This window comes from Vulpes vulpes, chromosome 7 (genome assembly GCF_048418805.1).
Source record: "Vulpes vulpes isolate BD-2025 chromosome 7, VulVul3, whole genome shotgun sequence".
In the NCBI taxonomy this organism is placed as follows: Eukaryota; Metazoa; Chordata; class Mammalia; order Carnivora; family Canidae; genus Vulpes; species Vulpes vulpes.
In genome coordinates, this window is record NC_132786.1 from 74031676 (window position 1) to 74056992 (window position 25317).

General features: G+C 38.8%; 1 protein-coding gene and 1 long non-coding RNA gene across 4 annotated transcripts in view; one reads left to right on the forward strand and one right to left on the reverse strand.

The window, feature by feature from the left end:
* The window catches only part of ZNF800 (zinc finger protein 800), a 145494-nt gene that overhangs the window by 80077 nt on the left and 40100 nt on the right, over window positions 1–25317 (forward strand). For 2 of the 3 annotated variants that reach the window (XM_072764120.1, XM_026010777.2), the window contains exons 1-2: window positions 19857–20531; window positions 21007–21125. In XM_072764120.1, coding sequence (XP_072620221.1) covers window positions 21065–21125 — 61 coding nt within the window. In that variant the 5' untranslated portion in view covers window positions 19857–20531; window positions 21007–21064. Of the gene's footprint in view, window positions 1–19856; window positions 20532–21006; window positions 21126–25317 lie in introns of those variants that run through there. The other variant, XM_072764121.1, reaches the window with a different exon arrangement.
* LOC140599691 (uncharacterized) lies at window positions 4637–19761 on the reverse strand. Its single transcript, XR_012002643.1, has 3 exons — window positions 19497–19761; window positions 16116–16224; window positions 4637–10381 (listed from the first exon to the last, which is right to left on the reverse strand). It is a non-coding gene; the product is annotated as an uncharacterized lncRNA (long non-coding RNA).

The window sequence follows — 25317 nt, forward strand, 5'->3', positions numbered from 1 at the left end:
GCAGCATATCATATCTGCTCACATTTTGTTGTAGAAAACTTAGTCATATGGCTCCATCTATCTGTAAGAAAAACAAGGAAACACAGTCTAGCTGTGTGCCCAAAGATGAAGTGAATGGATTTCAGTGGTTACCTTGTAGTCTCTGTCATGCTAGCCTTATTTAATTTAAGCCTTACAGGATACCACCTTACATGATAACATCATAAATGATAAAGCATGATTTTAAAAAGTTTAATGATAACAAGATTTAGTTACTAAGTTAGAAACTCAGGACACAAATTTGGATCTTCTTGTTCCCAATTGTAAACTGTTTGTACTATGTCGTGGTGTACTCATGATGCCATGGGGTTGAGGGGCCACTCCAAAGATCTATGTGCATGACAATATCACCCCCTTTTCTATGATGCCACGGTGTTTGGGGTTTAATGCTCTGTGGCTAGTGGATTGAAGCTCAGTAATTTTATCTTTGGATTTGTATTTTGTAAGTGAAGTCTAATGGGACACTGGAGCATTCACTGGGGACTTGGAGCCTTGGTTCACATCAGTGCCACCTGCCACCCCCTCCCCTAGGTCCTTGGCTGCCTGCTCTCTACCTCCGGGTACCCTGGGCCTCCTTGCCTCCTCCTCCCCACTCTTGCCCCAAGCCACTGTTACCCTCTCTGGACCAGCAACCATTTTGTCTCAGCAGAGGGAGAAGCCCGCATTCTGTTTTCCCACTCTGTCCCTTCCAGTGGCCTTAGTACAGATGTAAGTGGGGCAGAGTCAGGTGTGTGTCCTATGGATTCAAGAGTGGCAGCACCCCAGCACCTTTGGCAGATGACTCAGAGGGACCCTCTTGAATACTCTCAATCCAGGTACTGAGTGTGAACTGGCATGGGAGTTACAATCCTTTGGGGGTTGACTGTCCTCTTTGGTTTGGGGCACTGGTCCTAGGCCCTGTCATTTTTATTTTGCACTGGACCCTCCAAATTATGTAGTTATCCCTGTGTGAGGATCCCAGTGAAAGCTACTCTGCTGAATTATACAACAGAGGCATCCATCATTGTTTCAGAAGTGGTTTTTTTTTTTTCCCAACACAGATTTACCTAGAAGGGATGGAAGGATCCTTTATCAGTCTCCCACAACCACATTATCATGGATCAAGCTCATTAGTTTTGCAAGTATGATCAAAGATCACATCTTTCCTGAGGGAATCCAGAACTGGCAGATTTCTGGAGGTAGATTCCACATTATTAAACCCGGAGAGGTAGTGGCAGGATGGGCCAAACGGCAAGGTAGGCAGGCTTAGGCAGAATGTCTACAGGATCCGAGAGGATCCAGGCCAGGAAAGGCAAACAGGACACAGGGAAATGAAAGAGGCTGGCTGTGCAAGGGGAGGAAGCAAAGGAAGGAAGAGAAGGAAAGTGTCAAAAGGCAATTTTCCTTTATTTCGTAATTTTGCTCGGTCTGGATTTTGCTCTGAAGACTCTTAATCTTGAGGAAAATGACAGCAGGAGGCCAAGGTGTATGTCAGCAGTGTTTATATGCTCAAGTCTAAAAGTAGAAATTTCTTGACACTTTGAAGTTTGACTGGTAATTTTGCACACTTTTCTAAGATGAGTGGTGGTATCTCTATTGCTATTATATTGTCTGTCATGAAAAACACTCAGAATGACTTAGGGACACTTAAAATTGTCCGAGACTTCTGTTATTTTATTTTTAAGCAGGAGGACTAGAAATTGAAACTAGAAGTCGTGGTTGCCTACCACTATTCAAAACCACTGTTTTACTTCCTTTCCCACAGCCATAATTTCACAGACAAAGCATTACTGTGTTAAGCAAAACGGTAGATGTTACAGGTTGAATTGTATCCCCCCTCCCCTGCAAATTTATATGGTGTAGTCTTAACCCCTAGCACTTCAGAATGTGGCCTTATTTGGAAATATGGTTATTGCAGATTTGATGGGTTAAGATGAAGCTATAACTGGAGTAGGGGGAACCCTTTTCCAAAATAACCAGTGTCCTTATAAAAACAAGGATATTGGGACACAGAAACACGCACATGGGGAGAGCATCATGTGAAGATTATTAGGCTTTTACAAGACAAAGAACTACCAGAAGTTAGGAGAGAGGCCTGGAACAAATCCTTCTTTGTGCCTCCAGAGGCAGTGTGGTTTTGCTGACACCTTGATCTTGTATATGTAGCCTCCAGAACGATGAGACAATAAATGCCTGTTTTTTAATGCCATGCTGTTAATGGTACCTTGTATGGCAGGCAGCCTTAGAAAATTAATATGGTAAGCAAAAGGATTGCTGAATCTGTGTGATAAAAGGTCTTACTTCATAGAGATGCTCCATTTTATTTAGAAATTCCTGGTGCAACATGGAGAAAGAAACAGAAAGCATGTATAACCTAGGTACCCAGAGTAAACTAGCATTTCAATCAAGTATTTCTGCCCGCAAAGGACCCCAAAAATCTCAAATCATTTTATCTTAGTTAGAATCCTTAAGGAATTACAGAATCCTCTGTCTGAAAGAGATGAAGAAATCCATCCTCAGTTCTTCCCTCTGTTTATTACCAATAGGAATAGATGTATTTTTTTCCTTGGTGAATATTTCCCATGAAAAGGTTCTACGATCCTTCTCGGGAGTCTCTTTCATGGCCATCATGGCTTAGGTATTCCATTCCATGCAGTTTATACCTGCCTCCTCCTCAAAATAATGTGAGGCAGTCGATGACTCTTTCCTCTTTTCTGATCCAGAATGTCATAAGCATATTGGTGGCTGGATCAATAATACAATGTTCATTAAACAGTTCACATGGATCAATGTGACTCTTGTTACTGTAATACCATGTGTTAAGTATAGGCAATGTTTTGATATTGGATCTAATTCAACTTCATTAAATCATATTTTAAAACTAACATAAAATGGGATGATTCAGATTGAGAAAGCAAGAATAGACAAAGTCTCCATATTTTCCAGCTCATGCAGTAGCAACTGGATTCCCATTCTAAGATCTGTCGTCTTTATTAGTTAGAAACCGTAAAGACCCAGTCCACAGCTGAGCAACTATGCTGCTTGGTGATGATCAATACATAAAATTAGAATACAAGGGAACTAGATTCTTTTTTTTAAAAATATTTTATTCATTTATTCATGACACACACACACACACACACACACACACACACACACAGAGGCAGAAACACAGGCAGAGGGAGAAGCAGGTTCCACCCAGGGAGCCCGACATGAGACTTGATCCCTGATCCCGGGACTCTAGGATCACGCCCTAGGCCCAAGGCAGGCGCTAAACCTCTGAACCACCCAGGGATCCCTGGGAGCTAGATTCTTAAGATCATTAAGCCACTCCCCAATTGTATGTCTCTTGTCTTTGTAAATTATATATGCTGTTAATCCTTTAGATCCCAGATTACTTTTAGTGACAAAGGGTGAATATAATGATATGTCATAGCCTGGGAGAGCATGGGGAAATACCAGCCTTGTTTTCACTAGATTTCAGAGAAAACCAGAAAGGCTGTTCTGCTTTTCTTGAGTCAATACATGAACCTCTCACAGTCCATTGTCTGAACAGCAGCTGGAGTTTATAGAACCCAAACATGATTATGTTACCTTCTACTCTACTTAAAACATTCATAGTTAGCAATCATTAAAATACCACATTTTAATTTGGCCTTTAAATCATGAGTTTATCATCTTCCACAGTTGAAGCTGAGCTTTGGGTCTTATTGCCTTGGGGCTGAGAAGGAAGTTACCTGACTTCTTTAATCTTGAAACCAGGCTTGGACTAGAGATTATCTAAATTTCTGTAGCGTATAATGAACCAGACTTGAGATCACAGAGCCAGCCATAGTGTAGAGAAGACACCTCTATGATATGACAGCCAGGCCCTGAAGCTTGCTGTCCTATGGTGGATGAGGATATAGTATAGAGCAGTGGTTCTCAACCCTCTCAGATCCAATGTACCATTTTTATAACTAATGTTTTATAATGCTTTCTTTATTATCCTGAAATGAAAGGCATAGATAATATGCCTTTATATATATATATATATATTATATATATATAATAATAATAAATATATAATAATAAAGACATAATGAGGGGGTCAGATGCTTGAGTCTTGTTATAATGAAAAAGTTTGAATTTAAGAGAAGTAAAAAACTCTTCTGTGTAAGAAATAAAAGAAAATGAGAGGGCAGAAGTACAAGTGGAAGTAAAAACCAGAATTAGGATACATAATATCAGATGAGACTTACTCGTATATGATAAGAGAAAGAGGGAAATAGCCATAATTGAAGTATGGATAACAGACAAGACAAATTGCAGATAGTTGAAATGGAGAAAATTAGGAAATACGATATTTGTATAAATGAGTTTGGTTCTATTTGGTATACAATGTAGAATAATTCCCTTTATTTTGACATCCAATAGGCAGTGATGAAGTATGACACCAACAAAACATGTATCTGGTCTTAAAATCCCACTGCATCCAATCTTTGGTGCATAAAATGACCTTGGATACTGTATTGCCAGACAAAGGAAGAAGGCAGATTGGAAAACAATACCATATCAGAAGAAGGTTGTTTGACAGGCTTCTGGAAACAGAATCAAAGTAAGATTAAAAAACAATAGATTGTTACAAATTACATTATTTTATTATGCAGTTTTCACAGCATAGATAACAGTGTGTCCTACAACATTAAAAAAGTTAGAAATGATGTAAAATATTTTTTTAAAAAACCCATATCATTAACATTCAGTGAGATCCCTGTATTTTTAAGTTTGTTAAAAGGAGTCTCAGACTCCCTTGGATACATATCTGCATGTCACAGCAACAAATGGGAGCTGATCTGGAAAAGCATGTTGTACCAGCAATTCAAACACCGTGAGGGCACTGCTACTGTTGGTATATTCTGAAATAATGAACAAAACTTGCTAAACTTCCAAACAAAACAAGGTATAGGCAACACTCAACTTACATGGTAGATGCATGTTTTGCATTTCACTGTATATTAAAATCATGCAAAAATATCCCATGATTACAGCTGACCGTTTGTGGGTTTGAACTGTGCAGGTCTTCTTAGATGCAGATTCTTTTTTTTTATAAAAATACAGTCCAGTACTGTAAATGTATTTTCTCAATACTATTTTTCATTCTCTAGCTTACTTTATAGTAAGAATACGTATATAATACATATAACATATAAAATATGTGTTAAAGGACTGCTTTATGTTATATGAAAGCTTATATGTGGATTTTCAACTGCACTGAGTGTCAGTGCCTAACCCTAACCCTTGTGTTGTTCAAGGGTCAACTGTATATGTAAACTAGAATTAGATTCTAGGCTCAGATAATTATAAGCATTTTTTTTACCTTTATGAAAGCCTAGTGGGAAATTAAAACATGAGGCATAGGGATCCCTGGGTGGCGCAGCGGTTTGGCGCCTGCCTTTGGCCCAGGGCGCGATCCTGGAGACCCGGGATCGAATCCCACGTCAGGCTCCCGGTGCATGGAGCCTGCTTCTCCCTCTGCCTGTGTCTCTGCCTCTCTCTCTCTCTCTGTATGACTATCATAAAAAAAAAAAAAAAAAAAATTTAAAACATGAGGCATAGTTCTCCAGAGAAGATATACAAATGGCCAATAAACACATGAAAAGATGTTCAGTATCATTAGCTACTTGAGAAATGCAAATGAAAACCACAACAAGATAGCACTTCATACTAACTAAAATGATTATAATAAAAAGACAGACAATAACAAGTATTAGCAAGGAGATGGAGAAATTGGAACCTTCATCCGCTGCTGTCAAGAACATAAAATAGTGCAGCTGCCATGACAAATAGTCTGCATTTCTGCAAAAAGTTAAACATAGAGTTACCATATGACCTAGCAACTACCCTTGTAGGCATATACCCAAGAGAAATGAAAACATGGCTACACAAAAGCTTGTACACAAGCTTCTATGATACACAAAAGCTTCTATGATCCCATGAATTTTCTAGTAGCACTATTTATAAAAGTTAAAAGTAGAAACAACCTAAGTGTTCATCAGCTGATGAATGGATAAATAAAATGTGGTATATTCATACAAGGAATATTATTTGGCAATCAAAAAATTGAAGTACTGCTACATACTAGAACATGGGTGAACCTTGAAAGCATCACAAAGTGAGAGAAGTCAGACACAAAGGATCAAATATATACAGCCAGTTATACAAAATATTCAGAATATTCAGAATCCATACAGGCAGAAAGTAGATTTATGGTTGCCTTGGGATAAGAGGTTGAGGTAAAATGGGGAGTCATTGCTAATGGGTACAAGGTTTCTTTTGGGGGTAATGAAATGTTCTAAGGTTGATTGTGGTGATAGTCGTGCAACTCTGTATATGTACTAACAAAAACTGAGAGTAATACTTTAAATATGTGAATTTCATAGTATGTGAGTTTTATCTCAGGAAAGCTATTATTAAAAAACGTCAGGAGGAATGTTTCACAAGACGGTCCTTAGCACCTTGAGACATCTGGTATCTTCTGTCCTGCTCAACTAAATGCTAGTTGCAGCTGCCAATCATTGTGACAACTAGTAATACCTCCACAGAATTCCACACACCCTCTAGAGAGAATCACTGAAGTGTGGAAAAAGTAAAAATAAAGGCTACCCTTGTTGGTAGACTAAAGGGTAAAGCAGAAACGAGGGTGTGAAGATATTTGGACAAATTCTCATCTCTTTATTCTGGGTTCCTGAAACTCTGGAGAGGAGAGGGGTCATGCTGGCCTTCTCTTGGCCTGACTCATTTGGGGCAAGTATGCTCAATAATCTGGGGGGACCAACAGGTGTGGATAGATTATTCCTCCACTCACTCTTTGGGATTCCCTGCAGGGCAGGTCAGTCCTGCCCACTTGGGGGAATGCCTACCATACTTAAAAGGGCTGTGGTGTATTCAGTCAGAGAGATTTCATTTGCATTCCTGATTCTCCCTCAGTTCCCATGTGTTGGATGCTGAGTTTAGAGCTGGCAAGCCTGTTATGGATAGTGTGCCAGGAGCTAGATGAAACGTGTGGCAAACATACAGCCTGATCCCAGGAGAGGCTGGGCAGGGGCTGAGGGGCAGTCCTGGGCTCCAACTACACAAAGTAGAAGAACAGGTCAAGAAATTCATCTACTACAGATGTTAATAGTGAACACTAATAGGACATCCATATGACCCAGCAATTCTACTCCATAGTATAACCCAAGAGATATGAAAATAATATGCCAACACAAAAACTTGCATGCAGATGTTCATGGCAACATTAATCATAATAGCCCAAAATGGAAATAACCCAAATGTTCATAAATTGATGAGTAGATAAATAAAATGTGGTATATCCATACAACAGAATATTACTTAGCAACCAAAAGAAATGAGGTGCTGATACATGCTACGTGAGTAAATCTTGAAAACATAATGCCATGAAAGAAGCCAAACATAAAGGGCCACATATTCTATGATCCCATTTATATAAATGCCCAGAATAGGCATATCCATAGAGATAGAAAGTAGATTAATGGTTGCCCCAGACTATGGGGAGCGGGGAGAGGGAATTAGATTTACTAATGGCTATAGGATTTCTTTTTGGGTAGTGTAATATTCTGAAATTAGGTAGTGTTGAGTGTACATCTCTACAAATATCCTGAAACCCACTGGCTTGTTCACTTTAAAAGGGCAAGTTTTATTATATCAATTATAAATGTCAGTGATATCTCAATTTCCAAATAGCTGTATATGTGTACATGCACACACACCACAACATAATGACACCACATTTTGTGTGTATGTTTGAGTTTGTAATGATTAGATCTCTAACTTTGCTACACATGTAATGCTTTTTCTTTGCTCCTAAGATAAAGGACCTCTACAGATGGCTACAAACGTCTTTCCAGCCTCATTTCATACCACATTCCCTGTGCAAAGTCCTACTAGCCGTCATTCTTCCACAAGGATTTTGCAGTTGCCAGACCGTCTTTCTCCTCACTTCATCTGGATAGTTTCTTGTCACTTCCTTTGGCAAGCCTTCCCTGACCTCCCTAACAAGGTCAAATCTCACTATTAAATCTCTCATGGCCCTATATGTCTTACTATATCACTTATATTATGCACACTATATTTACGTCATAGTAAGTAGTTTTTGGGTTAATATCTCTTTTCAATTAGACTGGAAACTCCTTGAGGGCTAGTACAATCATGTCTGGTTTGTTTCCCCCCATATACCCTGAAACAGTATCTGACACGCAGTGCCTGATCTATTTATAGAGATCAATAAATATTTATTGAATGAGTTAATAGTTCCCTTTCTTTCTAGTCCCTTTTATCCCACTCCTGAGTCTACTTTTACTTCTGCCCATGTGTTCATTAAATCAAAAATGTCCATTGAGTGCCTACTATGTGGCAGACTGTATATAGTTGCCTGTGACTAATGAAATAATGATTGGCTTAATCAACTATGATTATAAAGGTAGGAGTCCATTTACCTATAAAAGATCCTGAATAGGCCTCAAAGATACAGGAATTCATCTTCTCATAACATGGTTGTGTATATGGTACCAACTGAAGGCTTTGTAGATTTTTCCTTAGGAGTTTTCAATATATTATTCTTGGTAATGTGGGTCACCTAAATCACATAGCTTAGTCTTGAATGCTTTTTCTTTTTTTGCAAGATTTATTTATTTGAGAGAGAGAGTGTGTGAGAGAGAGCACGAGTTGGGGGAGGGGCAGAGGGAGAAGTAGGCTCCCCGCTGAGCAGGGAGCCCAATGCGTGGTGATCCCAGGACTCCAGGATCATGACCTGAGTCCAAGGCAGATGCTTAACCAACTGAGCGACCAGGTGCCCCTTGAATGATTTTTCCTTGCTCCTTACTTAATCCTACTACCAATATCCAGCTCATCTGCAGATTTAATTTTGTAGCAAATCAAACTACTAGTATGTAAGAACTAAGCCTACTATCCACAAAGATCCTATCTGAAAACTTCAAAAAGTCAGCTAATTGATTTTCATAAATGGTTTTTGATTATTTAAGTAATTGTATTTTCTTAGTCGTATCTTATTCTTATGCAAATTTATTTGTGTATATAAATAAATCATTGCAAAAGACATATGTATATTTGTACTAACTCCATAAATATAAGCAGTAGTGTATTTTTGGTAGAGATATGGTTTTCAAATTATGTAAATTGAATATTTCTGTTGATAATCATGATTTTTCTGCTGAATGTTTAACAGAAGGAAACTTTTAAAAAGTTATTTTGGCATTTTTAATCAGTAAGTAAATTAATGAAAGCATATGCATGAATAGATTTCATATAATCTGTGGGGAGACAGCAGTCGTACATCTGTAAATTCCATGAAGAATCATGGAATTTGTTTTTGCTCATTGATAAATCTCCCAATCCCTGGTACTGTTTCTGGAATAAAGCAGGTGCTCACTAAATATCTGTTACATGAATGAATCAAAATACTCTAATTGGATAATTAATATTTTTAGAGGATAAACTAATGAAATTTTGCCTCGTCAGCAAAGATTTTAAATACACCTTTAGATGGAAGAGGAATCACATATGTTCTATATACTCATCCTTGCTGGGTGTGAGAAGCTTAGGGAGGCCAATTTCAATGCAACAGAATAAAGTGGAATGGATTGTCACAAGAGGTGGTAAATTCCCTATTACTTGGAAATGTTCAAGCTTTAGCTTGGCCCTTGGCAGGAATATCGTAAAGGAGATGCAAGCTTTAGTTGGAAGGTTGGAATTTAAAAGATGACTTTGAAGTTATTTCCAACCCTGACATTGTCCAAAAATGATTGGTAAATTGAGCCAATTCTTCATGCCCCTAAACTCGTACAGCTCAAAATATGGTAAATTTGAAGAAACTTTCTCATGTGAACCATGCAATAAGAAATCAGACTTGCCCCTCCTAATTCAAATTAGAATATATATTTTACTCACTGGTTTCTTTCATAAACCAAAACATAAGCCAACAGCTTGACCTATTAATGCCAATTAACTTTTTCTTTCTCTTCACAACCTCTTTATATTTTTTTCTTGGATTTTTCTCCCTCTTTTAAACACAAGGTTAATGTAGGAATGAACAAGTAGACTACGAAATATCTTCTGTAGATTCGTTTTTTAATTCTTAGAACACATGAGGTCATTGTTTTAAGTGAAATCCTAAGGGACAGTTAGATGAGATACAAATGTCTCAAATGTTTTCCAAATAAAATATAGTTGACTTATTGAGCAGTCTTTGGATATTCATTTTATTAATTTAGTTGACTTGTGCATTATTTGGCATCTTTATTCATCTGACTGGGTTCCATGTTTAAAATGACCATCCTGTGACCTGAAAGACCACAATTTAAAAAAGGAGTTATTTCAATGAGATCTTTCACTTTACTGTATAACTGTTCTCAGTTTTATAAGTAATTAAGAAAAGAGAACTAACATTAAAACGGGGGGATCTTTGAATATTCTATAGCAATTGTTCCTTTTTGAAAACAAATTTCTGAGAAATGTAGAGCAGGTTTATTCCCATAAATGAAACTGCCATTCCTGACTGTTTTGGCACACTGTCTCTTCTAGCAATTAGATGTTTTGAAAGATACTGAACTTTGACTCACTTTTTTTCAAAGGCATTTGAGAAAAGAGAATGACAGATTTAGATATTTCCCCACAAAGTACCAAGAAGAAAGTGTCATTCTATGGCATTGAAAGAATATTAACTCCAGCATGTAGGTGTCATTGGATGATTTAGTACTGCCTAGCAACACAGGTCTTACCAAGAATCTTGACACTTTGGATCCTATGGTGCTTTCTCCTAAATGGAAACTACTCTGCCTGAGTTGAGGGAGTAATTTCCTGATGCTCTTTTTCAAAATTCTTACCAATCTAGCTTTTTCTTACTCCATTTATGACAATTACAACACTGAAATTGCTTTATAAATAGTCTGTTGTCACTATCTGATGACTTGAAAGTAGAAGAAACACCTAGCAAGCTTCCTGACTATATAAAATACCGTCTACTTACATATACTGTAATTTTAGATATTCAAGATATACAATTTTCATTTGAAAAAATTAGAAAGTTTGAATGGAAAAATAAATGTTGATTTAAGATAAAAAGTGATCATTTTGTACAAATTATTTTAGAAATTATTTAAACTCTTGGACAAATATAAGTTCAGAAACCAGTCATTTACTTAAAATGTTTCATTAAAGTAATATTTTTTGTAGGTTATGGTTTGATATATATCAGTCCATGTGTTCAATTGGAATTAAGACCTGAAGGCACATGTATGGATTTTTAACTTTTGACTCAGTTTCCATAAGCTAAAAGTGTACATTTTTCTGATACTTTGTTATAAGAGAAGATTTTGATTTAGTAGTTCAGATCAATACACTGATGAAGTTAGAGTTACATAAACAAGTTAACTTCATTCTGTTCTGCAGTCGAACTGCAGCCTTATCAACTCAAGTCTTGCAAATAAACCCCTTTGGCCATAAGGAGGAGCAGTTGAGAGAATGAATGAAAAATTCAAGTCTTTTTTTTTTTTTTTGAGAGAGAGAGAGAGAGAGAAAGAGCCAGCGAGTGTTGAGCAGGGAGGGGTAGTGGAAGAGAGAATCTTAAGCAGGCTCCATGATCAGCACTGAGCCCAATGCAGGGCTCCATCTCAGGACCTTGAGATCATGACCTGAGCCAAAATCAAGAGTTGGAGGCTTAACTGAGCCACTCAAGCACCCCCTGAATGCCTTTTTAATGATATAATTTCAAATGCAAAACTCTTCAATGACTACTTGTTTAAATAGAATTGCAAAACATTTATGACTTAGAGTTTAGAAGGCATTACCCTGTTAATACCTTACCATAGAATCTGTTAGCTGGCTATCCTTAAGGAATAGGTCTTGGAAACATTATAATATTTACTTGGAAGAAAACCAACATTATTCATCTTTTATAATGTTCTCTTATCTAATTCAAGAGAGTTGAAAAACTCTTCGCGGCAAATACTCCCTTTTGCTGTCCCCAGCTGCTGTTGCGTATGGGACCTTATGATTCCATGTTTTCAATCATCTCTTCTCTGCCTGTCTTATGTGATTATTATGAAATAATATACTTCTTTTACATGTCATCATTATTAGGTTGGGAATGCCTCAATAATTAGACTAGAGACTTCAAGAGGATAAGAACTTCTAAATTATTCATGGTTGTCTTCCTAGGACCTGGTGTATACAGCACTAAGTAAATTTTTGTTGACTAAAGGTCAGAAAACTTGTCTTACTGTATGTTCTCAGTTTGGCAGGATGTTTGGAATATAAATAGGTACTCAGTAAATGTTGGTTGAATGGATTTTCCAGTAATAAATTAGCACCCAGGATAATTATAAACTTTTCTTTCAACTTCCTATCATGTAAGAGTAAACCAGAAAACAGTTTCCAGTTACATAATTGATCATTAGTTTCTAATGATCAGATTAGAAATAAAGATGTAATTCAATTAACTTTTATCCTTTTACTTTTGCTTTGATAATTTGTAAAACCTAAATAGAATTACCAAGATCAATAGTTAAAAGGAGTGTCTATAATAAAATCATTGTTATCTCTTCACAAATTACTTATTCCTAGCAGAAATAAAACTACACAGTGGAGAAACTAAACAACCACTTAAACCAGTGATGAAGATTAACATCAAACAGACATCACATGCCTCTGGTTTTGATACTCTGAAGAAAGACACCACATTCCTTATGTTGTAGAACATTCAGAAAAATGTAAAACCTCAATCTAATCACAACAAACCTCTGTTGACTCTTTCTCTAAAACAACTGGCCTATATTCATCAAAACATTATTGTCATGAAAGACAAAGAAAGACTGAAAAACTGTTCCAGGTTGAAGGGAAGTAAAGAGATATAACTAAATGCAATATGTGGTTCTGGATAGGGTTTTATATATAGACAATAAAAAATGTCCATACAAGGCATTATCAGGATAACTGACACAGTTATAATAACATAATATGTATGTTATATATATATAATAATAAACTGTAGATGAAATAAAAGTACAGGGCAGCCCCGGTGGCCCAGCAGTTTGGCGCCACCTTCCGCCCCGGGGTGTGATCCTGGAGACCCGGGATTGAGTCCTGCGTTGGGCTCCCTGCATGGAGCCTGCTTCTCCCTCTGCCTGGGTCTCTGCCTCTCTCTCTCTCTGTGTCTGTCACGAATAAATAAAATCTTAAAAAAAAACAAACAGTACAGTTGGCCCTTGAGCAATGCAGGAGTTAGGGCTGCTGATGGCCCTTCCACCCCACAGTTAAAAATCTACATACAATCCTGACTCCCCCAAACTTTACTAATAGCATGTTGACTAGAAGCCTTAATAATAACATAAACTGTCAATTAAAAATTTTGTATTTCATATGTATCACATACTGTATTCTTACAATAAAATAAGCTAGGGAAAAGAAAATGTTAAGAAAATCATAAGGAAGGGAAAATATATTTATAGTACTGTATTGTATTTATTGAAAAAATTCATGTATAAGTGGACCCATGTAGTTTAAACCTGTGTTGTTTCAAGGGTCAAGTGTATTTTATCAAATCATGTTTTTTTGTTTGTTTTGCTTAAGTAGGCTTTATGCCCAATGTAGAGCTCTAACTCAGGACCCCAAGATCGAAGTGCATGTTCCACCTATTGAACCAGCCAGGTGCCCCAAATCATATTTAATCAAATCAAATCAAATTTATCATGTCATATTTCCTAAATTCGGTAACTGCACTGCGGTTATATAATAATATATCCTTGCTTCTAGAGAATACACACTGAAGTAATAAGGGATGAAGGACCATGATGTATGCAATCTACTCTAAAATGGTTCAAAAATAAAAAATGTATATGGAGAGAGAAAACAAATACGACAAAATACTAAAAATCGGTGAATCTGGTTAAAGGGGGTATGGAAATTACTTGCAATGTGTGTTGAAATTTGAGATTTTTTTCAAAATTAAAAAAAAAATCCAAACAAAAAACCACCCCTCACAAAGTCATGAATGGTTTTACATGATGGATGTTTAGTAGTTGCAAGTATCCAGCTGTGGTATACATTCTACAACATTGCCGACTCTATACACTAGTAGTTCTTTTCATTGTGCTTGTATGTATGATTGTTCTTTACATTGGAAATGGGTGTCCCATTAGGCCAAGGGCCTAAATAAACCAAACTCCTAAAACTTATTTTCCCCACTAAATTTTTATTATGTTTACTGCTAATTCAGTCACTCAGGCCCATCCAGTAACTTTTAATGGTTGCCCATTATGTGACAGTAGTGTGCTAGATGACGGCAAAACAGAGGAATAAGTGATGGTCTGTGTTCTTGATGAATTCTGATTGAAGAGTCAGAGATTTGATCAGAATGATGTACTATAGGAAAAGGAAGTTGGAGCAATTATTTGTTCATGGGAACTGGTTTCATAAAAAATGACATTCGAAGTGGGTCTTCAAGGATGAGTACAAGTTTTCTAGATGGAGGGGAAAGATATTTCCAGGCATGAGGAGTAGCATGTGCAAAGGCATAAAATCTTGAAAAGTTCAGTAATTATTTCTAATTTCTGTTTCTAAGATGTAGTTCAGAGGCATTAAGACCTAGGTCAGCTACCTTAAAAACATTTTTATTGTGAAATATTATACACATTCATAAAGTGCATAAAACAGAACTATCAGCTTACTGAATTATTATAAAGCAATATACATGTAATGATTGCTGAGGTCAAAATCTATAAAATAGCCAGTAATTCCCAAGTTGGTATTCCTTTATTCAGTTCCACTTGTCTTCTCCTTCTTGGAAGGGTAACCACTCTTGCATTATTCTAATAGTTGCTTTAACAAATGGATATACCCACATAACTGATAACTTTCTCTAGAATTTCCTTGTGTTTCACACTCCCTCTCCACCCAGTTTTACTTTTGCTTTGGTAATTTTTGAAAAGGGTGAGAAATCCTTAGAGCATAAAGTTGTGACATTGTGAGAAGGCCAGATGTAATGAGTATTTATTATATACCTGTATTGTGTTCTGGATCTTGTTGAGTGCTTTATTCATTAACCAATTTCTCACTATGCTGAAAATAGCATACAGCTGAGAAAACTGAGGCTCAGAAGAGGTTCTTACTTCCCTAGAGACACAAAACCCGTAAGTGATGGAGACAGGACTAACATTCAGATTTTTCCGACTCCCAAATGTATGCTGGTTTTATGCTTTTTGTTAAGATTTGATTTCTTCATGTAAAAAATTGGCAGTCAATAGGGATTTTCAATTGGGGAGTAATATTAGTTTTGGACTGTAATTCTGTTGATAGTGTGGAATAATTAAGGGAGAGATAAGTGGTAGGGAGACCATAGAGGTAGTTATGGCAATAATTCAAAGATGAGGTTTTAGACTAGAGGATTGATGGTGCATATGCGGAGTGGAAACTATCTCAAACTTTCTGAGGTATAACCAATTGTTTATGGTGCTAGGGTAGATGTTGGGGATAAGTGAGATGAGAAGCCTGCATATACAGGTAACTTCCATTACTTTGCATCTGTGCGAATGCTCTTCTCCATGACTCCACGACTTCTGTGTTGAGAGCTAAATGGATAGGAACACTGTTGATTAAAATTTGAAGAAGAACAGTTTGGTAAGAAGTTCAGTTTTGGTCCTGCTAATTTTGAGATGCTTGGGGAAATGCTTGGTTTGTCTCATGAGTAGTTAAGAGTTTAGAGGCTCTAGGGATAGGTCTGACCTGGATATAACATTTTAGTAATAATTAGAATATATGTAACTTGAGGCACAGGACCTGGACTCAGACAGACCTATATTTAAATCTTGGCTCAGACACTGTTTCTCTTTATGTAAAATGGGATAATATCTAACCCAGGATCTTTGTAAAAAAAAAAAAGGTTTCAGTGAAAACTAGAAGGTACTTAGCACACTGAGTTAAAAAAAATGACAAAATTATCATTAGCTGTTATTAGATTATAATACTTATAAACAAACTCCATTATAGCAAAAAGCATTTTTTAAAAAGTGAAATTCACTTACATGCTAGCTGAAATACATTTAAATGAAAGACTTGTCAAGGATGGTTTGGTGCCCTCATGGCAGCATGGTGTATGCATTGTGTCATCTGGCCAGCCAGACCTATGTGTGCCTTAGCACCAGGAATGAAAGATACAAGTCCATGTCAGGGGTTTCCTCGTAGGCAACTTATCTCCAGGGCAGCAACCCAGGTACAACCTACTCCTTTCTCTCCTTAAAATAAACACCTTAGGGTAAGCAATATCTTCTTTTTTTCATATTATGTTACTTCCACAAACCTTAAGTGTTAAATTCTATATAGTTGATAATACATCAACAGTTTAATATTTGTCCCTCTAAATAAATTTTTCCATGACTCTTTCTAAACTCTCAGTCGCTATTTTGGCCCGTAATTTGATTTTGTACATAATTATGAATTTAATTATGAATTAAAAATGTCACATCATTATCAAAGTTAGCAAAATTTGGACCAGAGTAAAGGTTCTATAGGAACCATAATTACTTCTACTTCGTGTTAGGTTTTTATACTGTGATTTAGTGGGAGATGTGTTTAGAAAAGCAACAAAATGATGAGAAAAAGAAATCCACTTAGAAAAGTTAAGGAATCCTCAAAGTTTATCCACACAAAGCCACCAATTTGGCCCAATTAGTCAAAGAATAGGTTTGATTAGTGGCTCGTTTTGCTGTTCTTAAAGGAATCATACAGCATTAAAAAAAATTTCAGCAGCTTTAGTATCATTTTTGAAATATTTATTGTGAAAGATCATCAAAATAATTCCCATTCCTATTATGCATGTCCCTTTGAAACAGGACTTTGTTCTTCTCATCCGGGAGGGGAATCTGTTTTCCTAATTCCTGAATCTGTGCTGGCCTTTTGACCCACTTTGACTAACAATGTATGTGGTAGAAGTGATGTCAAGTAACTTGTGCTTCAAGAGGTCTTACAGCTTCCTGTTTGTACCTGTCTGGCATGCTGCCTAGGTATGAAGCCCAGGTTAATCTTGAGGAAGAAAGGCTATGAGATAGAACTAGCCAATAGTCAACACTAACAACCAGTCATGAAGGCGCCCAGTTAAGATGCCAAATAACTATATGCATGATTCCAGACAAGGCCAGTCTAAATCACTGATCTATAGAATTGAGAGTACATAAAATGGTTTTAAAGCATCAGGTGGTCTCTTATGCAGTAATAATGTGTACTGGTCTGTGTATATTTATGGTCAAATTTTCCTGCCTTGAAGATGAGAGAATAATTTTAAACCATTGGTTTTAGGTCAGTCATTAGGACATAATTCCAGACTTAAGGATCAAAAAGTTCCTTAAAGCTGTAATAATGTGTCACCTAGGTTGCAGCAGTGAACAATGAAGAGAAGACATCATTTTTCTGGGGTGATTTGTGCATGGTGTTTTTAGGAGTAGGACGGTAATTCCAGATGATGTCCAAAGTCTAAGCTCTGGTGTCCTGTCAAATTTCAATTAAACTCTTTTAAGATTTAGCAACTCCATTTCCACTTCATAAACTTGTACATAGCTTTTTAATACCTTTCTCAAGTGACAGGATCTTTTACATATAGTGTGATCCAAAATTGCTATGGTATAATGTAGGTGACATAGTTTAGGCAGTATAGAATAATGTCCTGAGTTTCAGAGCTATACTGCTTGGTTTCAAATGCTGGCTCAGTTGCCTATCAGGTAATCTTGAGTTATCTAACCTATTTTTGCCTTCTGTTTCTCTACCTGTAGAATGAAAGGATTGAATTGCTGATAGGATTAAATGAGTTATTCTTGAGCTTAACACATACTACTCAATCCATGTAACAATACTAGTATTGTTATAGAAAGGATTGATCTAGGTATCTGACCCAGTTGTTACTTCGTGACCTTCAGCAAATCAACTAACCTCCCTGGGTTTCAGTTTTTTTTTTTTTTTCATTTATAAAGTAACATTAGATAATTTCCATGTTTTTTTTTATCTTTAAAATTTTATGATTTAGTATTCAGTATGTTTTACCCACAAAGACATTCCAATCTTGTCTATAATTCTACTTTCTTAAAAATTGTTTAAAATATTTTCCATTAGCAAGCAACTGCTAGTACCTCTAGTATCAGCCACTCTGAAATATAAAGACTGCTGCATTTACTCAGGAAGCGAACTATTTATTACTCCTATGTGGCCAGCAAACAATTATAATTCACATATCTGAAGCAATGCCTTTTCAGGTCTATGGAAACTTAGAATTGCACATTCATTTTTAAACCCGTGCTAAATGTGCTTATAAAAGTAGGAAAGGGTCCTCTGAAAATGGAAGAAAATATTTCACCTCAAATTTTTTACCAAACATCTCCAATGTTAAATAAAAATTACCTGTTCCACTGTTAAGGTGACACATTCAAATTCTTTCGATATGCTTTAGCATACTGCATACAATATTACACAATTTTTATTGGCTGCATGATAAACACCATAATGTGCACGTATCATAGTTCTTTTACCTTAATATAAGTTGTGGCATTTAATTAAATTAATTTATTGTGGCACTGCAACTTAGTTTGATGTTGTGTGATGCCTCTTGACAATGGGACAGAAAAATAAGGATCCAACATACCAGTACATGACTGATGTGTAGAACGTTCAGTACCTGGAATTCCCTTTAAAAAGTGGGTCACTTGGATCACTCTTCCTTTTCCTGTTATCCCTATAATCAAGCTGCTACAACCCATATGCAGATGCTCCGTTCAGTACTTTTTTTGATCAATTATCAGTTTATTAATTACAGGACCTACCACAAACTTCCCTATGAATTTTTTAAAACAGATTTCAGTCACTCGTTTGCTCCTCCAAAATACACACCAAGCTACTACTAAACTGCTCTTTCAGGACCCGGCAAACTTGACAGTTCAAGCTACACAACTGAGGTTTCCAGTGGATCTTACAGCCCGAGAAGAGAAAACTGAGCGGACAGACTTTTTCTCCCCTAACATTTCCTGACAGTGGACACGTCTTTGCTTGTAGAACAAGAATTCCGTTCTGGGAGTTGCGGCGGCTCTCCTGCCCTAAGAGGCGGCCCCACGGGTTTGCGGAATTTGACAGACGACCGCGATCTTCGGGGGATTTTCCAAGCGGGACGCGGGCGCCGAAGAGGAGGGAAAGTCCGGCCCACGTGACCCACCTCCTCCGCCTCCGCCTCCAGTTCCAGAAGGCGAGCTCCGCAGCAATCAATCCCGATCCTCCACCACCAGATAGTTTTCTCCCAAGAACTTGATGAAAACCCCAAAGTGCTGAGAGGCACACTTGGAAAACTGTTGGGTCAAAACAACCACAAAACCTCCCCAATCGACTTTTACCCTAAGTGTGCCAACCACCTATTCGGAATCACTACTTACGGCTCACCCGTTGGTCAAGCCTCTTCCTACACTTCGTTCCCGTGCTTTTCCAACCCTCCCAGTTTCGGTTCCAATGGAAGGAGAAAGCAACAGTTTGGTTGCCGATGAGCCCGTCTCCCGGGCACGAACAGTCGAGGGCTTCGGCGCCCCGTCGGCCCGCGGGAGGACGCGCGAACGAGCGGCCGGCCCGAGAGACCCCGGCCGAGGCTCCCTCCCCCTGCCCGGCCGCCGCGCGTCGCCTCGCCCTCCACAGGCCCGGGTGCCCGGGCGGGCGCATGCGCGCGGCGCTCCCGGGCGTGCCGGCCACACTCCCCCCACCCACTCCGAGAGCTTGTCACTTCCTGCCCTCGCCCCATCTCCGTCCGGGGTCAGTCAGTCGCTCCCTGTCGCTGCGGGAGAGTCTCTGCTTCCCCTTCCTACCCGCTCCGCGGCGGTAGCTCAGGCTCTTCGGGGAGGGGGAGACAGAGAAAGAGAGAGACCGACTTAATAAAGTTTCCTGAAACGACAGCTGCTACCAAAAAAGGCCCAAGGTGGGGGGGAAGCCCCATTCTTCCCCGCCCCTCTCCAAAAGCCTGAGGGACCGTTGCAGGTGGAGCGGCGCTGGGGGGAGCCGGGCTCCGGCGGCAGCCGTTGCCCCGGCGAGGGGCGCCCAGGTCTTGCCGGCTCCGGTTCCAGCTCCTTCGGTGGCGGCGGCGGCTTCTGCGGGGCGGTTCCTCCTGTCAACTGCCTGCGCCCGCGCGCCGCCCGCCCGCCCAGCTCCACAGCGCGGAGGGACGCCGTGAGCCGCCGCCGCCGCCGTCGCCGCCGCCGTCGCCTCGGGCCGCGGAGGGACGTGGTGAGCTGTGGCGCTTCCGCGTCAGCGCCGGCGGGGACTCTTTGGGAGCGCGTCGGGCCCGAACCCCGCTCCCCTTCGCGTGGTCCGCCGAGGCTGCGCCAGGTGGGGCCCGAAGCCGCCTCCCACGCCAGGCTGTGCCCGCGGCTGCCCGGCCGGCCTTCCTTCCTTCCGCCTACCCGCCGGCCCGCCCTAGGAGTTAAGTAAGTTGGGCGCACTTGGTTATGGGGACGGGGGTCCGCCTGGGAGACCCCAACGCACGTGCGTGGCGGGAGGGCACGGCGTGGGTCGGCCGCCGGCGGGAGCCGCACCTCTACCGCCCCTGTCGCCACGCCCGCCGCCCCGCGGGCCCCGGCGCCGGCCGTGCCCGCCGCGCTCCGCGCCTCCGTCTCCGCGCGCGCCCGCCGGGGCCGGCGAGGCCGCTGCCGCCCGCGCAGCCGGCCAGGCCCTCGCCTTGCGCTGCGCGCCGCAGGCTGCGTTTCCGGGTAGGGCGGTGAACCTGTGCGGGAGTTTGGGCTGGGGAAGCCTTCGTGCGTTTTCCTGTTTTCAGTTCTAGAGGAAGGTACGGGTCCGTGGAGGGAAAACGGCGGGCGGGTGGAGAGAACGTATCTGGAAAACCTAGCCAGAACCCCCCCAGGAAGTTCAGGGTGAGTGACGGATTTGTACTTCTTTCAACAGCCAAGCCGCAATGAAGAGCTTCTTACAGTGAAAGGAAAGTAGGTCTCGCCCACTGAAAATGCCTTTAAGGGATAAATACTGTCAGACTGACCACCATCATCACGGATGCTGTGAACCAGGTATGTGTATGTACTCCTTTCTTCTCCTACTTTGCCCTCCCGTCAAAGCCACTCTGCTTTGTGTTTCCTTCCAGTTTTATTTTTCTCCTGCCCAAGAAGTCGTTTCTAAGTAAGCAGGCTATAATTTTCCCCAGCATAAAACTAGTTATGAAGCTAAAAGCTTGTACAAACAAGAGGTCTCCCCTACTTGATCCCTTAAAAGAAGTACTGCAAGTGTCACCTTAAATCTTTTCCACAAGACCAATCACTCAGTCCCTTTTCCTTCTTTCCGGGCAGCCTGCAGTTAGCAGTATACCCTCATGTCCTTTGAATATTTAAAACTGAAGACAGACAGAAGAGGAAATAGGTGGTAGAAAACATGAAAGAAAGCATGTCTTCGTGAAAGTGGATTCATTTAAACTTTTAAGAGTTAAAAGTTTCTTACGCATTTTTATCAGGGAATAGCGGTTAAAGCCTAAAAAAGAGTTTAGTTTGGGCTAAAAAAAAGTTTGTTAAACTCAGCTTGTCAGAAGAATGGGTCTTGCTAACCGAAGCCTTTAAAAATGTTCTTGGACGGTACATACTGTATTGCAAAATAAAAAATCTGGTTATTTACGCAGAATACATAAGTATTTTTAGGAGAGTTTATTCAGTGGAACTGTTTTTAGTTGGATTTATGAATGAAAAAGTTTTCTCGAGTCTCAAGAGTATTAGGAAACTTTAATTTGGTAAATGCGATAAACTAGAATAAATTAGATATTTATTCTAGATAAATTAGATAAACTAATGAGTTTTTCTAGTTATCAGAAGTTTGATGTGTTTAGTCACAAGCATTTAGAGGTAAAACTTAATAGGAAATCATCGAATTCATATGTAGCCATGCAAAGGCTATTCCATTTTAGTTTAAAGGCAGGTGTTTATTATTATTTTTGACCTAAAAGTTGTTAGGACTCTTTATGATTTTGCTTGTTTTTTTTTTTTTTGTTGTTGTTGTTGGAGTATTTTAACTGCTTTAATGTACTTAGTTCTGTCACAGTAGAGTTCAACTAGAGAACTTTTCTGACTAATGGGAAAAAATGGCAGTGGTAAAGAGGAAGAACTCCCATTTTCAGAAAACTTTGGTACTCATGAGAATAAAATTTGTACTATGGCCTTATCCCCCCCACTGATTTATTGGAAGTCAGTAATAACTTATCTCTGCTAATAAAATAGTCCTGGGATGGGATCCAGTTTCTGTTCGACTGCTCCTGACCTATCTAATTTCAGCACCCCTCATACTGCATATTTTTGTGTATTTTGTGTGTCATTTATATATTACAAAATATTGAATGGAGTTTGCTACTTTTGAAGTAGAAAGCCAATGCCTTTTATACTTGTGTTCCACTGACCTGCTATTCCAGTTTTTTTTTTTTTTTTTTTAGAACATGCAACTTTTTTAAGTTGCATTACTTAATGAAATCATTTTACTAAAACTTCTTATTTAGGAAGAAGTTTAAGTGTTCATGTATTTATTTCTTTTACAAATTGTTATTGAACACCTGTTAGGTGCTAGGCACTGTCGAAGGTAGTGGATATGTAAGTGGTGAGCAAAACAGATAAAGTTATTCCCTCATAGAACTTTTGACTGGGAAGAAATAGATATAGACAAGTAAATAAATAAGATCATTTATGATTAGGCCTTGTTTAGTGTATTCTCATGAAGTTTCCTGGAGACTTTAATGTCTTTTTAAAGATGTTTTTCAGAGTTGAATGTTTTAATATTAGAACTTCTTTGCTTTTTTCTCCCTCATTAACAGTAAGTCATAGAAGTTGCATTAATTTTAAAAATGAAACTTTTTTTTTTTTACCAGAAACTTTGTCAATATAGTTTATTTTTCAGGCTACCAGGTCAAAAGTAGTTTGTTTCTCTTTCCTTTCTTAGCAAGAATTAAACACTTTCTGAAGATTAGTTTGGTGGAAAGCTAGAAGTTTGTTAACTTCTAGGATAGTTAATTGTCACTATTTCAGAGGAAGGTAAGTGCTGTGTGGGAGGATATTTCCAGTACTAGGAGGAAGATGTTATGATAGTTTTTAAAAGAGGATGCCTTCAGATGGAGGGAAGAAGATGACATGATGTTTGAGAATTTCTTTTAATGGGCAATCATCAGAGGTCTATCCTCTTTTGAATTATGAATAGTGGGCAGGTCCCTGGATGAGAGTATTGTGTTCCTGAGGAGGTCTTCATAGGATAGGTCAATTTGTAGTGAAGGGTGGTGGTATAAGCCTGTGAGTGTATGTACAGTATTTTCTGAGTTGTGTTTTAAGAATGTTGTTTACAGAAATTTTGAAACATTCAAAAGTAGATAGAATTGTGTAGGGAACCTGTTGTAAGCATCACACAACTCAACACATCAATACATCGACAATCTCTTTTCATCTCTGTTCTCCCTTCTCCACTGTTCCCTTCTCCAGCCTCCAACTTCTTCCCTATTATTTTCCTATCCCTATTATTTGTAAGTAAATCCCAGACATCATAAGCAGAAAGTACTGTAAGGGGCTTGTTTTAAGGTAGAGAGACTGTTACAAAAGTAGGTATTTGATTCTGGGAAGTATGTTCTTGGAAGGTTGTAAGACAGATGTTAACTTCTGAGGGTTTGGGTATTTTGATTGGAGAGAGATGATGGCTTTTTTCCTAATGGTCATGTAAGCTGATCTTGGAAGGGATGACAGGGTATATGACAGGAAACTTTGATAAAATAATATATAAAGTTTTTTTAGTGTTGAATGTTTTCAAATGAAGGATGGTATTTTTTTTTTTTTTTTTTTTGCAATGAAAGCTACACAGATCTGTGTACTGAATGGACGTGTCCACGGATGACTAACCTAGCCCTTGGATTATTTTGAATGGTGTCTTAGGATGTTGATGTGTCTCACAGTAGCAGTTTTCTGAAGGTGATTAGGTAACAAAATTTTGCTCTAGCTTTGAATCATGTGGAAATGGAAGCTGGTGTGTTATAGAAAGTTTTTCTGGAGCGTTTTTAAATGAGTAAAGGAGACTCTAGGGACAAGTTTCCATTTTCTCTCCATATCCCTCCCTTATTCATTACTGTGTTGTTGTTTTTTTTTAATTTTCCCTATCTAGAATTCTTGCCACGTATACAGCCAAATGTTGCTGCTTTTTATTCTTTACAATTGTTCAGTTTCTGCCCTCTTTTTTTTTTTTATTATTTTTTGTAAACCGTTGTCAGTTTCATACAAATAGTGAAAAGAGATCCATCTAACCCAAATAAATGTTGTCATCAATCAGTCTGTTTACAAACTTCTGCTATTGCATCTTTCAAGGATTGAATTCTACTTCTCTTACTTAGATTTTGGAAACCGTTTTTCAGTTTTGGGTGTCAGAAGGCAATTGATTTGTACCTGATAATGATGGTGGTGGTAGTGGTGGTGATAGAACATTTATTGAACACTTACTATATCCCAGGCTCTGTTTTAACTAGTTTCTTGGATTAGCTCATTTAATCCTCATACAACCCTGTGATTTAGGTACTTTTATTATCCCCATTTTAGAGATGAGAAAAAGTTCAGAGAGTTTAATTTACCTTAGTTGTATCTAATAAATGTCAGAAAAAGATTTCAGTGTAGTAAGTCCAGGTCTGGAGTTTTCATACTTTTAATCACTGTACAGGAAGTGCCAATGTCAGATGTTCTCAAAATGAGTTGTGGGTGTGTGCATGTTCTTAATTCATTTAAAATACCCCTAAAGTATCTCTTAAAATTATGGAAAAGTTGTGCTTAATAAAATGATTTGGTTCTTCTTTTTTTTTTTTTTTTAAGATTTTATTTATTTATTCATGAGAGAGAGAGAGAGAGAGAGAGAGAGAGAGAGAGGGGCAGAGGGAGAAGCAGGCTCCATGCAGGGAGCCTGATGCAGGACTTGATCCCGGGACTCCCAGATCACACCCTGGGCTGAAGGCAGGTGCTAAACCGCCTAGCCACCCAGGGATCCCAAATGATTTGGTTCTGAGACATTGTTCCTCCCATTTGTGTGCACTGAGCACAAGACTTAAAGCCTTAACCGGGAATCTAAGGCTGTGTCTATATACATAGCAGCAGGCATTAGCCTTCTTAGCAGAAAGCTAAATGCTATCCAAGATCAGGCCCTGAATCAGTAGCAGCCTGCATTATTGAAATCATCCTTTTTATTTTCCCACAGAGTGGATGATCCTGGATT